Source organism: Ruditapes philippinarum, unplaced genomic scaffold (genome assembly GCF_026571515.1).
Source record: "Ruditapes philippinarum isolate M1 unplaced genomic scaffold, ASM2657151v2 ctg14674_1_1_1_1, whole genome shotgun sequence".
Lineage (NCBI taxonomy): Eukaryota > Metazoa > Mollusca > Bivalvia > Venerida > Veneridae > Ruditapes > Ruditapes philippinarum.
Window position 1 is genome coordinate 17,025 of NW_026855431.1, and position 15,548 is coordinate 32,572.

Genomic DNA, 15,548 nt, shown 5'->3' on the forward strand with positions numbered 1-15,548 from the left:
ACAATTTAAGGCGGAGCCGAACTTCAACAGAGGCGGAGCAAATGAAGTAAGTGACACTGCCTCAGTCTTTACCTCTTTCAACGTTTACGTTTTAGAACGATCGACTATAGACTTGCTCAATGCCACGTTATTCATTATCTAGATAAAATTAGATAATGGTAAAAAGAGTATGATATTCAGACATGGCACTATCACGTCAGTAAAACGTTTATTCTTTTCCCTTAAAGCTCTGTGACATGTTGTACATCAGAAAAATTATTTTTATTAGAAAATTTTAAAACAGTGTTATATTGGTTAAAAACAAAAACAATACACAAAATTAAGTCTAAATTTTTCCCCATTTCCGTATGGACAAATGCATATCTACTAGACACCGTTTGCAAGCGGCGTCGAATGATTCGAGTGACTTCTTTGTTACTGTTAGTCACATATTTTTTTCAATTTTTCAAAAGGCTTCTCAAAATCTTGTACAAGCAATGTTGAAAACAGTTTAAGAAGGAACATACCTTTTAGATAACAGTAATAATAATTTCCCGTTAAATTTTTTTGTTAATTTCTATTACTTGTATATTACTTAGTATAATAAGATATTCATAATTTTATATAAAGCGCCTTTGACATATTATTTCTTGATATGCAAAACTTCGATTGTTGATAGCCGGCACAGCTGAAACGGCTGTAAGAAATTGAGACAAAGCCGGTACTCCTGGGCATTACATCCTGACAAAATCAATCTTCCAATGAATTTGTAGTACTGCACAATTTCTTTCTTAAGATGGACAATAAAGATGCAATTTAAATAATCTCAATAAGCGTGTAAGTGAGTATGTTGGCACTATTACTAAATTGCAGTGCCTTTACCACGTGATATATTGTGTTGTTTTGTCTGCGTTGATCAGTAAACAATACAAAAATGGGTACAGTTGACATTTTCTTTTGTTTACAACTTTAATTATTCATTAATTTCATTAAGATTAAGGAGGTAACTGTAAAGACTGCTGATTCTAGTAAGTAACATATTGATATACACCAGTCTTACACAAATTGTAACATCTGTAAACATCTGTAAAATTTCATCAGGAGCAGAGTGTACATCTGGATTTTAGTGAGAGAACTGCTGTGAACTAGTAATTGCAAAGGGGCATAAGTGTTTAAGTTATAATATGAATGAAACTTTTAAGATTTTTTAATGCTTCCCCTTACTTTCTTGTAAATGTCTGCCATAGCGCATAGAACAAATGATACAATAATATATAAGATTTATGAAGCATTGTTGCTGGAACATTACATTGATGAGTACTGACATGTTTTGGTTCTTATGTAAGTTTATTTTATACCTGTTACTGCATATCAAATTGACAGTTATTGATTTAAATTCAATTTTATTATTGTATGCTTTATTTACGTAACAATATGTGCTTCATGAGCACTCTCCCCTGTTTTAACAATTTTCAGTACTTTGTTTTGTTTAATGAATAACATTTCATTTTATATTATATTATAATATAATGACGTAAAATCATTTATTAATCTTGTTGTAATCAGATAACAATTTTTTATTTCGACATCTTTAAGGATAACGTAAAGTTTAGTGTACTTCATGCAACTTATTCTGCAATTTGAATTTACAGATACGATAAAAAAAAATGTTATGGACTGTTAACATGTTTGGCATTCTTGTGTTTTAGTTAACATGTTTGACATAGATGTTATTTAGACTTTTTACTAATGAGAATGTATGCAAACATAACATAACAATAGATTGAAGCATAATGACAGAATGGTATATATTGTTTGTGTTTATTCGTTTGTCAATAAAGTAGTACGTTAATATTATAGTGTTTATATTCAAAGGATTTCGCTGTATTTATAATGGCTTTTTAAATGGTAAATTGATATTATGAATTCTGTTAATTATCGCAAAGTTATTTTCTCTGTTTAAAATGCAGGTTTTCTGAATAACAAACGCCGTTTGTTTGGCAGTGTAGAACCATTATGATTGCAATCTATATAACGATCCATTAATATTGATCAATTAACGTTGGTGGATAGGAAATTTGAACTTTCTGAAGTTCTGATGTATGAACGGCCTGCAGATTTCTTAACTTACATTGGTACTGTTAGTCTACTTTTCGAGAGTTTGGAAATTTTTTTCGGACAACAGTATTTCATTTCACAAGAACATTGATATGTTTAGAATGTTCCTCATATATAACAATATTACCTCACGTGACAAGCTATACAATGTTGTTAGATACGGACATATTCTTTATAGTATGTTTGTGTTGATACAGATTATTAATTTATCGCATGACAACAATTTTTTTAACAGATACTCACAAAATAACCATTTTTTAATATGCCCGAAAAAATTTCGGGCATATTATGTGATACTCCCTGGCGTCTGTCCATCCATCTGTCTGTCTGTTTGTCTGTCTGTGCGTCCGTTAGCAATTTGGTTTCCGGAGCATAACTTAAGTTACATTTGGCCCACAATATTCAAACATCATAAGATGACTTTCCATATTGGGTAAAAGACCCCTATTGATTTTGAGGTCACAAGGTCAAAGGTCAAGGTCACCTTAACCTGAAAACTGAAAACAGTTTCCAGAGCATAACGTAAATTACATTTGGCCCACAGTGTTCAAACTTTACAGGATGATTGTCCATATTGGGTAGAAGACCCCTGTTGATTTTGGAGTCACAAGATCAAAGGTCAAGGTCATTATTATTTGAAAACTGAAAACAGTTTCTGCAGCAAAACTTAGAAATTCTGGTAACAAAGTGATCCCTCGGAAGCATTAATCACAACAAAATTACAAGAGAATTGCAGACTCGGTTAGATTGAGTCTGTACATGAGGGATAATGAATACTTGCAACATCCCTCATGCCTCCTAACACCGACTTGAGCGGTACTTAAGTTCCATTTCGCCCACAATTTTCTGATTGAAAACAGTTTTCCGGAGCATATCTTCAGTTTCATTTCGCCCACAATTTTCAACTTTCATAGAATGATTGTCCATATTGGGTAAAGGGCTCCTATTGATTTTAGGGTCACAAGGTCAAGATATTATTACCTGAATCTGAAAACAGTTTCCGGATAATAACTTTAGCTCCATTTGGCCCACAGTGTTCAAACTTCATAGTATGAATGTCCATATTGGGTAGAAGCCGCCTTTTGATTTTGGGGTCACAAGGTAAAAGGTCAAGGTCACTATGATCTTAAAACTGAAACAGTTTCCTGAGCATACCTTAAGTTCCATTTGGCCCAGAGTGCTCAAACTTTGTAGGATGATTGATTAGGTAGAAGATTTCTATTGATTTTGGGGTCATAAGGTCAAAGGTCAAACAGTTTCAGGAGCATAACTTAAGTTCCATTTGGCCCACAATTTTCAAACTTCATAGTATGATTGTCCACATTGGGTAGAAGACCTATATTGATTTTAGGGTCAAAAGGTCAAAGGTCAAGGTCATTATTACTTTAAAACTGAAAACATTTTCTGGAGCATAACAAAAGTTCCATTTGGCCCACAATATTCAAACTTCATAAAATGATTGTCTATATTGGGTAGAAGACCCCTATTGATTTTGGGGTTACAAGGTCAAAGGTCAAGGTCAATGTTACCTGAAACTGAAAACAGTTTCCTGAGGATAACTTAAGCTCCATTTGGCCCACAATGTTCAAACTTCATTGCATGATTGTCCATATTGGGTAGAAGCCCCCTTTTGATTTTGGGGTCTTAAAGTCAAAGGTTAAGGTTACCTTAAAACTGAAAACAGTTTCTGGAACATACCTTAAGTTCCATTTGGCCCACAGCGTTCAAACTCAATAGGATGATTGTCCATAGGAGGATCGCTATTTGAAGGAGGTAATACTTTATTTAATATTTATGTCTTACAAATGATTCATCCTTACTAAAAAAACCCACTTTCGGGCATATAATGCTCCGCCTAGCGATGCTCTTGTTGATTTGGTTTTTACGTCGCACAAACACAGAAGTCATATCGCCACTTCCCAGCTTCATTGGTGAAGGAAATCCTCGGATTCTCCACGGCTATATTTATATACCAACATGCAGAAATTAATTTTGGTATATAAATATAGCCGTGGAGAATTACCCTGTTATCTGTCTGAACTTTTTCCAAATACCGTTTTAGAAGCAAATACATACAATTTGAGAAACAATTCTGACTATGCTACTATGGCACGCCGGCTTGAAATCTATGCTAAATCTACAATACCTTCATCTATCAAACTTTGGAACAATTTGGACACTCATTCTCGTACTGTAGACTCCTTATCAGCTTTTAAACGTAATCTAAAAGAAAAATTTAAACCCCCAATAGTTCCCCCATTCTTCATTTCTGGTGAAAGATTTTCACAGGTCCATCATGCAAGAATACGTAATAAATGTAGTAACCTAAACTCCGACTTATTTTACAACCACTTACGTGATAATCAAAAATGTGACTGTGGATATATCATAGAGGATGCAGGACACTATTTTTTCAAATGTCCGTTATTTCATCAACAGCGCCATCAATTATTCATTAATACCCGCCCATATCATCCTTTAAGTGTAAAGAAACTGCTGTTTGGAATTGATAACTTGTCGCCTGACGATAATGACATTATCTTTGGGCATGTTCAAAAATATATAAAGAATACGAATCGTTTTAGAACTTAATATATCTTAATGATAATTAAATATAACTCCGTGTTTCTATATTTAATGCTGGTCCAGTAACGGAAATGGAGGCGAAACCTGTTTTTTTTTGTTTTTTTTGTTTTTTTTTTTGTTTTTTTTTTCTTCAGAGGAAAGGTGAACAGAAGTTTGAATGTTTTTAGAATGTGTATTTTTTTTTCTATTTCATGATATTTAAACCTCATATCAATTTTTTTTGTTGTTGTTGTTTTTTTTTCTCATGATATTGTCATCTAAATACTTTTAAATCAATATAGATATATATAGAAGCAAACAGTAAATATTGCTCTGATGATGCGCAAAAAAACATATATTTTCTTGTTTCTTCGCCTAACACATTAATTACGTAAACAAGTTTTGTATCTTTCTAATGAACATTTTGTTATTTAAACTTGCCTGGGAAGGGCCTTCATTAATGTTGGTAAAACTTGTGGCCCAACCCATTTGCTTCAAACTGTTAACATACATGTTTCCTTATTCGTATTTATTGTATTCTGTTTTGTATTAATGTAATCTCTATGTTACATGTACATGTTTCAAGCAATAAAATATGATTAAATCAAAATCAAATCAAATCGGATGCCCCTCCGTGCATTATTTCAGGCACGAGTTGCCAACCTGATTGTTCTAGAACTATCGTTGTTCAAGCTATATGGATAGTTTCCTCAAAAGAAATAATTCCAAGTCCCTGACGTTGAACCGAGTCCACAATAGCGAGAGAAAAGTGGTTGAAAGACAAGGTCCTTAACAACTAGGCCACGGTTGCCCACACAAAATAACTCACGTACCTTAAAATTATACGCTTCAAGTGATACGTATACCAAATGATGGTTTTTCAGTTTTTTCATTTTTTTTCACGCTTAATGATATTTTGTTATGAAATTATTTTACATTGTTTCAATTTATTGGTCATTCACGAATGACATAAAACTTCTTGAATTTTACGAAATTTGTTCAAGGCTTGCTTCTATATATATTTATTGTTTCATATCAAAATCAGTCTCACATTAATGACATTGTGAAGCCGGTAGAGGTAAAAATCAGTTCAACAAATTAATCATCAGAATGTTATGTAGATTTTTGATTGTTCATTTTTTCTTGCTTTGGGGTTTATGACAACCCGAGTTTAATCAAAATCATCTGTCTTGTTTCGGAGTAATATGACCTGTAATGAAAAATTACTTAATTTACGAACTATCGTTAATATAAAATATGTACTCTTGTTTGTCAAACAAGACAGAAATGGTAGTTTCCATTTTTAATTAAAAGCATTCAAATAGACCAACTTAACAGACTGAATTTGATGATACATGTAATAGCCTTATGTACAAAGCACGTTGCATAAGTCTGAAATGTGACTAATCGTCATTCTCATATATCTTGGGCTTCTTTTAGACCTTTTGTAGCGAATTATAATACAACTTCAGTCCTTTATTGATGACACTGCAGCAAACTTGTATATATACATGTAGGTTTTACATTATCACTTTAAGATAGAATAAATTAAGTGTAGTCTCCAGCAATTCCTAAAAGCAATAAAATTCATTAAGGAAAGCCTTTTGACAGAAATCGTTGATTTTTCATGATGTTGATTCACAATTATATGTGTCATTAATGTAAGTCAAAATATGATCAGCAAGGAAAGGCGGCGTTCATTGAACGCTACCCCCACATGACACAGCAACAAGAAACGCTGGTAAGGAGCCCAGGAGAACCCGAAACCAAAGCAGACCAGGACACAAGGCAGAATTTATATAATTAAAATTACTCCGAGATTATTATTATTGTTTTAAAAGAATTAAATATCGGTATATAATAAGCTCAATCACTGGGAAAAAAATGTATTAAGGAACGTCTAATTTTTAACATATAATGACATCTAGATGCTTGATGTTACATCCTAATACAATCCAGTGATTTCTTTTATGTTTGCTTTAAACTTCATGTAAAGTTTAAAGTAAAGTGTAACCTTGCTATGAAAGCAAAACATTTAAAGATTTAATCATTAAACCATGTATGTTATTTATTTTAAAAACAATAACACTGAATTAAACTGCACTTCAAATCAGTTAAAGTAACCAAATGTTATAAGAAGGAAAAAATTTGTACAATATTCGAAGTTTGTTCATGAAGATAGCATTCATAATTAGCATATATGTGTTTGGGCGTGGGTGGAATGTCGTTTATATCCCGCTGCTATCGCAGTATTTACTACGATACAAAATATATTTTAATTGTTTTCCTAATATAGGGAAGATTGAGTCACTTTTTGTTTTTATTGTTTTTGATTTTTTATCAAGTATGTGTATCCATGGAAGATCATCTATAGTTCAAGTCGCACAATTGACATTACGCCAGAGAAGAGATTGCTCCGCCTACTGATTCACGTGACCCGGTCATTCAGAACCTTAGACAAAACACGGTACCGACGTAAATGGGAAATTTTTGAAGTTATACTGAAGTTGCTAATGAATTTACCGTATAAAATTTGGTTAATATATATATTAATTTTTAATTAAATGCTTTTCTTGAATAGTTCAATGTATCATGTTTTTTTTTAAAAAGGTAACAAATAACTGCATTCATGCATTAATGATGAATAAAACGTTTGGCTAAGATCCTTGTTATATTTCTCGTTGACTTCAAGGAAGATGTTACTAACAAAATATCATTTAAGTTTACAAATTCAAAGATAGTTAAAATTGAAGTAGCGGAACATATAAATAGTAAAATTATATCAATAACACAGTAACTTTTACAAATGTTTTTAGGGTTTTATGTTGGAAATAACTTATTTTTTATATAATGCATTCGTGCATAAATTGTTAAAATTGAATGAGAAAATTGTGCGTAACTTTGAAGTATAATATATCACTATATGTAAATGTGTACATTAGATATGTTTCGTGATAAAACGCAATATTATTCATTTCAAAATAAGTTTCGCATACACCAGACGGTGAGACCTTGGCTTTAAATTACAACCATGATCAGATATGATGTTATTGAAGCAAATGTATTTAAATATGTATTCTTAATTCATTGAGCTTTTATAGAAATATTTAGGTATAATAATTTCACCTAAAACGAACAAAAATGTCATATCACCTGGATATTCTGGAACCTTATAATATATTATGAAATTATGAATGGACATAATTGTAATAAAGGAAGGAATAGTGTATTTGTTGAACCCTTTTCCTTGTTTAATGCATTGTGGTTTAGCCAGTTTTAACTTTCGTACCTGCTAAATAACTTATTTTCTTCATATACTTAGTAAACAAAGTTACTGATATTTTTTTTATATATATTTTTATTTTTGTAAAATGAACTTACTGACTCCATTTGCCAATATGTCAGGATATTTGGTAACTTAGATATACCGATTTAATAGCTTTAAATTGACAAAAAAATCAAAATAATTTCAATATAGATACTGCTGCACCATTGTTTTATACAAATAGCTTGTTTAGGAAAATGGCGGACTTTGCAGACATCTTAGCATGAAACTGAAATCAATCGCCAAGTGGCCTTTCTGTAAGACCCCTGCCAGCTCGACAGGCGGCGTTACGTCAATTGTTGGAAAATAAATATATAAACACATATATCGGCGATTATTTAGAGATTTATGAACGTTTAAGAATATTGAATTTGTAATTGTATTCCTGTATGTCATGTTATTTTCGATAATAAGAAGACAATCCAATCATATCAAAATATATTTTTGAAAATCTACTTGACCTTTGTACAATGTTTCATCTAATATCCATTTGTTTCGTTTTTTCTTATATCAATTCATATCATTTTTGATGATTTCAAAAAAAAAGAATATTAAACAACGCGGAAGTCATAAACCTGAGGCGTGAAATTTCATACAGAAGTAGGAAGTAATTTGGGCAGTGACAGACGCAACGACGAATATGCAAGTCCAGTATGATTGTGTTAATATTTTTGGCTTTTAACATTTGCGGTGAGTTTAAGTGTAATTATGTTGATACTTTATCATAAAGTGAATGTAGCAATAATTTTGTTTTTATTGAATTATTTATAAGGTTTGTTGCATGAGTATAGTAAATGAAAAATAATCGTGTCGCCTATCACTAATGGAGATGTACGTAGTAGCATCGCTGTGGTTTAATTCATGTACTTGTAGATGTTCAACAAGTTGATAAAATTGAAATGATAAATTATCTTTTGTTTGATTGTATGCCCCCCCTAGAATATAAAAGCCACGTGGCGTGTCCCGATTTATTAGTTGATAATGAATAGATAAAATGTAGCTCCGTGCATTATTTAATGTAAAAAATCGTACCTGAGTAGATCAGCGAATACTATTTAAGCATATAAAACTAATAAGCTATCTCACATGAAATCACTCATAGCCCAGGTGGGATTCAAAACATAGTAGACAGGACAATGGATACAAAATTTGTAATAATTTAAAGTATATATATTCTTTAAATACAAAATAATGCCAAAAATATATTTTCTGGAAATTATAATTTAAAAGGACTCCACAGAGGATTTTTGACATTATTGGACTAAAAATATTTTTTCCAGATAAATGTACTATTTGATGTAGGTTTAGACCACTAATCTTTGTGCAAAATTTCAGATTATTCGAGCAAAATAACTATTCAAACTGTAAAAAATGACCCAAAATGAACAGCGTTAAAACGCTTTTCACTCAAATCGGGCTGAGAAAAGCATAAAAACACGATTTTCAATTTATTTCAAAGTATATTTCTTAACTATCTTTGCATATATTTCTGGTTAAAGTGCCCCAGCTCATTTATGTAAGAAATTCATATGTTATGTTTTAAGGCTTTTAAACCTCAGTGGAGTCCCTTTAATCACATTGTGTGCCCTTTTTCTACCTACCCCTTTGTGTTTCACACGACTGGTTATTATGTCACCACCTTAATTAATGCGTTCTGTACCTTGATTGAAATTTGGCAATTTTCATGTCATTTTGTTGTGCTGAATACTTCCGAAGGATCAATCTTTTTCCAGATTTCATACAGAAGATGTCAAATGCCGTGTGGAAGCTTTTCTTCAATTCAGTGTTATGTTTTTCTGGTCCCTCGGGATAATTGATTTTAGCACTTTTAAGTGTTGAAAATTTTATAATGCCAAAGCCAACACTGGGGTCGTGAGGGACGTTGCACTTTTTCATTATGCCTCATGTACAGACTCAGTCAAACCGAGTAATTGTGTTGTAATCAAATATAATGCTCCGAGGACGAATTATTCTTCCAGTTTTTTTATTTTAAGAATTTATAGTATCTATTGCCCGATTTGTGTATTGAAACCATATCTTTTACGCATTGTTGACTAATAGCTCTAGCTTAGAACTAAGGTGGGAGTCATTGAAATAGGGCATCATTATTTATTATTTAAATGAAGTAAGGGTTGTTTGGACACTCATTAAAATTATTTTATTTGTCATTTTTGGCCGAAAGGTTACTTTATTGATATCCCTAAAAGAGATTAAAGTCATTCAAGTATGATACATTATTGTGCAGAAATATAATTTACGTTAACACTAAAATAAATAATTTCTCATTGTTTATGTACAAATTGAAGTTATTTCTCAATTTACGAAATATAAGCTGTGCGGGAACCGTTACTAATGAATATGTTTATTTGATATACTTATTTCCTTTTGTTTGCCATCTTGATAAATCAAAGCACAAAAAGCTCTGAATTTGTTTGGGTCTCAGAATGTCAGAAAGGTGAAGGTTGTGAGATTATAGACCAATTTGTTTTTGTATATTGTCACCAATGCTTTCCAGCGTTTTAATTGTAGTAAATTGGCTATAAGACTAATTGCAACCCTGGTTTTCAATCCAATGTTTATTTGACATAAACAATTTGAAAAAAAATGGGTTGCCTTAACTGGGATTTGAACTCCAAACCTCTCGCTTCCTAAGCGAGCGCGCAAATCCCTCGGCCACGGTGAATTTATACATGTATGTTCACAGCCTAAGGAAAACCATATTATTCTAAATTAGGGATTGTAACGACGCTAACTGTTGTTTAACACAGATGTAAGTAATCATGGAGCTTACTTTAAGCATGCTTATCTATAAAGAATAAAACAATATTAGAAATCTTCGGCCATTCGGGAATTATTTTGCTTGAAAATTAATGCGCCTGTCATTTGACCATCTTAACGCAGTGATCTCCCCGGAATTTTCAGCGTAAGTGTGTATATAAAGGGAAGTAACCGCTTCAAAAAAGCGGACTACTTTCGGCAATTGCAATTAACAGCATTAGAGTCTGAAATTTCACTACCATTATTTGTTTGGTCTGACGACCCAAACAAATAAAAATAAAGTGTTGATGATTATTATCTTGGACCAATCATCAAAAAATGTATTCGCATTAAACACGACAATGAATTTTTGTAGCATATAAAACATTTAAAGATTCGTATGATGTTCTTAAATTTCTTTATCAATTTTGAATCAAGTTATCATTCTGTTAATTTAATTAAAATTATTTGTTCTTTTAACAAGCATTAAAAATGTATTGGTATTGGTCTGATCAAACTGAATATTTGATTTCGTTTAGTTAAATATGCCGACAGCGCATGTCCCAGAGGTTACTGGGGAACTGACTGTAAGGAAGTGTGTGAGGTAAATTGCAATTCGTGTGATGAGGCAACTGGTGTATGCGGTTCTTGTAGAACCGGCTTTTGGGGTGACTACTGTAATAGAAATTGTCCAGAAAACTGTAGCTCTTCTTCATGCCGTAAATATGACGGAAGTTGTTACTCATGTCCTGATGGTTGGTATGGAACAACGTGCAACAATGCGTGTAATATAAATTGCAGGAACTGTCATAAAACGACTGGCGAATGCACAATATGTCATATTGGAAGGTGGGGAGAATTCTGTAACTTCACATGCGCTCCAAACTGCAAAATATGTGACAAATTAGCAGGTGGGTGTGAGACATGTAAAAACGGATACTGGAATATTTCTTGTGACAAAAGATGTTCTGCGTCGAATTGTGATATTTGTAGTATCACATCAGGAGAATGTCAGACGTGTAAATCGGGTTTTTGGGGAGAAAACTGTCAGAAAAATTGTGGAAAGTGTAAGTCAGATAAGTGCAGTAAAATTGATGGACGATGCACATCATGTCCATCTGGATATGCTGGTCATTACTGCACTATACAATGTAGTGTTTATAATTGCAGCTCGTACTCATGTAGTATAAATTATAGGTGTTATGCATGTAAATCTGGATACTGGGGTGACTTTTGTGAACATAAATGCAGTCAAAACTGTTTATCAAGTTGTAAAAAAAGCGATGGAAATTGTAGCAGCTGCACTTCCGGTCTCTGGGGAGCTAATTGTGACAAGATATGCAGCAAAAGTTGCTCATCAAGCTGTGATAAAAGCAGTGGAAATTGTAGCAGCTGCACTTCCGGTCTCTGGGGTGCTAATTGTGACAATAAATGCATGTACAATTGTTCCTCTTCAAGCTGTATTAGATTAAACGGACAATGTAGCAGTTGCACAAATGGACTTTGGGGCGAATTTTGCCAGAATAATTGCGGTCAAGGTTGCTCATATACAACGTGTAGAAAAGGTGATGGATATTGCAGTTCTTGCAAAAGCAGATATTGGGGTGACATTTGTAACAAGGCATGCAGCCAAAATTGTTCAAGCTGTAGTAAGGAATCTGGTATATGCATTGCATGCAATCCTGGATTGTGGGGACCATCATGCGTAAATGAATGTAATCAGTCGTGTTCCTCTTCTGAATGTGATACTGTGTCCGGCGAATGTAAGAATTGTAATTTAAATAGATGGGGAAAGTTTTGTGAAAATAAATGCAGCGCGTCTTGTTCTTGGGGTTGTCACAGACAAACTGGACATTGCTTAATTTGTGGAAACAGATATTGGGGTCAGGATTGTTCTAACATGTGCAACAGCTCAAGATGTGAACAATGCTCTATAACGAATGGATTATGTACTATTTGTCAACATGGATTTTGGGGTGAAAACTGTCAGTCTACATGTAACTCTGATAAATGTCTTCAATGCGACAGAGCCACTGGTTATTGCAGTGCATGTCCACCAGGTCGATGGGGATTACTTTGTCAAAAGTTATGCAGGGATGAGTGTCCATGTTGCAACATCAAAACCGGAACTTGCACATTGTCATGTCCTAGTGTTTCAGGTTCGGACAATCTCAGTTTCTTCTTTATAATGATGTTTTCTTTCAAATTGCTAATCACCTTATTTTTTCTTTTGCCATTAATCCTCCTGCATATATTGTCACTGTATAATGTATAATTTGTAAGTCATCTTTTTTTTTTGTTATCCGATTCAGTATAACTACTTCTATTGATATTTGGGAAATAATTTCACTAACATTTATGACATCATTTAAATATTTCAGATTCTGGCAAATTAGCACAAGATGAGACACAAACTGTCACAATTATTGTCGTTGCGGTCATCTGCATTGCTATTATTGCTGTTGCGTTTGGATTAAATGGTGCTATTAGACACATGTAATATAGTTATATTCTTTCTCCTTGAACATAATAGATTGCCTGAAGAACTGGGGGCTGCGCTCTGACATATTGTTATATTATGTAAAGATATAATGTTTTCATTCGAATTATATGCTCTAACAATATCGATATAAATTTGATAAGTTTACGCAAATATGAACTTTTAAAAAGATGAAACGAATTTGTTAGATTAGACGTTTAACAGTTCATGTTTATAAAGGTGTCACGTACTGTGTCTGATCAATTTATTCATAAAGACATGTGTGGTTATGTTGCGTCAATAAAATGACGATAAGCAAATTATTTAACCAAAATGATTCAAGAATGTTAAAGCATTGTATTGTTATTTCAAAGCAGAAAAATGTTGCATCTATTTGTTACATTTCATAATCATAATATTCCTACATGTTAATAACAAATTCGTTATTTTATACTGTAGATTAAAACGAAGGAAATTTACGAAGGAACAGGACGGAGCAAAAGGTAAAATAGTTATGCTGCTAAAAATATGCTGAGTGGTGTTATATTGTTATATTATTCATATTTTTCGGAATTATTGATGGGCTTTAAGCCGGCGTTAGAGGCGTGAGAGATATTCCCTTTTTTACAATGTCTCCCACGAACAAACTTATTCAAACAAAGTCTGAAATTTTCATATCATATGATGATTAACTAATTCCGAACGGTCCCTCCTTTTTCGCTATATTGCTCAAGAGATTGTCATATGCAGTCAAGTAACAAAATCCTGAAAATTCTGTTTTTATGCTGAGGTTAAAGATTTTTATTCTTAAAATAAAATTGACATAAAGACATTTTGTTTTCTTGATACAAGTTATGATTATATTAGAAAGTTGAATACAACAGCTCTTGATGGCAATGACTTTATATGTACCTACTTGAATTATATCAGTAGAAAATATTATTCACAGAATATTTTGTTTGTTCTCTATATTTGTTTGGGGTTTTTTTCTCGTAATTTTCCCTAATTTTATTTTGTTTTGTAAAGGTTCAAAGGCTTCAACAGAAATGGGCAACTATCCATCCACATCGACAATAAAACGAGATCCAATGTACATCAATGTTACTGAATCTAATATAAGTGAACTACCATCCACTGAATCAAGCCTGAGTGAACTACCATCAGATCATGTCTATGAACGATTAAGGCATTGAAGGGTTTGGGTACCTATTTTTCCAATATTGGTCTGAAAATTGTTACAATTTTGCATCAGGCTTCTTAAAATTGTGATGGTCAAATATTATACAAAGGTTGTTGTTTTTAATAATGGTGTTTCATCTCAATCGCTTGTTACCTACGTTTTGTACAAGCTATGTAAAATAGTTTGAAAAGGGACATAACTTTGACGTTACAATCTATTGATTAGTATAATGATATTATTTTAAATTTATTTGTCAATTCCTACACTGTCACATGGTATGAATTAGATATTCATAATTTTATATATATCGTGTTTGGCATATTACTTTATAACCTACTCAGAAACAAAGTTTACTTGGCATTCAAAACTCTAACAAAAGTTTCCAAAAGAACTCGTATTTCTGTAAAATTGCTTTCTTAGTTTGAAATTAAACATGTCATTTAAACAATATCAGTAAGCTTGTTAAAACAGGTAGATAACAGACACAAGTTAGCACTTTTACTATACAACGTTACATTTTTGTAATTCGCTTGGAGCAGAAAACCAATACAAAAGTTTAATTGGATTAACATTACAAACATGCTTATTCTGGTAAATTACATAATTTTATGCTTAAGAATTCTGGGGTTTTTTTATTTGCGTTTTTTTTTTTGTTGTTCTTCGTTTGTGTTGTTTTTTTTTTTTTTTTTTTTTTTTTTTGGAGGGGGGGGTGGTAGTTCTTTATTTTTTGTTGTTTTTTTTTGTTGTTTTTTGTTGGGATTCTTTTCTGGTGTTGTTGTTGTTGTGTTCAGTTCTCTGCTCCCGCACATAGAACAAATTATCACTTAGTAAAAGCACCGTGTATAGGTGTCTAATGGTTTTGTTAGTAAAGTGTGTGAAATGTAACCTCCTATCATTGTGTTTGCCATTATTTCAAAGGAACTTCATTGGGGTCAAAAGGCTTAAATATAAACTTTGAAATTTTCACATGTGTCAACATGAATCACTTAAATAGAAGGATACGAAAAGGATAATTAAATATATACTGAATATATATGGGTGATCACCATAATTTGCATTTTTCCATTTTAACAACATGTGCTTCTTTTCAACAAAAAAGGGAAAAAATGATTTATTTAAGCTCAGCGATTTTATTATTTCTTTTC

The 15,548-nt window shown here is 32.4% G+C and overlaps 1 protein-coding gene across 1 annotated transcript in view; it reads left to right on the forward strand.

Annotated features, from left to right (window-relative positions):
• Window positions 1-15,044, forward strand: part of LOC132743319 (multiple epidermal growth factor-like domains protein 10) — a 30,579-nt gene extending 15,535 nt beyond the window's left edge. The window contains exons 5-9 of the mRNA XM_060731855.1: window positions 4,107-4,405; window positions 11,284-12,903; window positions 13,126-13,240; window positions 13,683-13,726; window positions 14,250-15,044. Of these exons, the coding sequence (XP_060587838.1) occupies window positions 4,107-4,405; window positions 11,284-12,903; window positions 13,126-13,240; window positions 13,683-13,726; window positions 14,250-14,416 (2,245 nt within the window). The 3' untranslated portion in view covers window positions 14,417-15,044. The remainder of the gene's footprint in view (window positions 1-4,106; window positions 4,406-11,283; window positions 12,904-13,125; window positions 13,241-13,682; window positions 13,727-14,249) is intronic.
• Window positions 15,045-15,548: the final 504 nt, after the last annotated feature.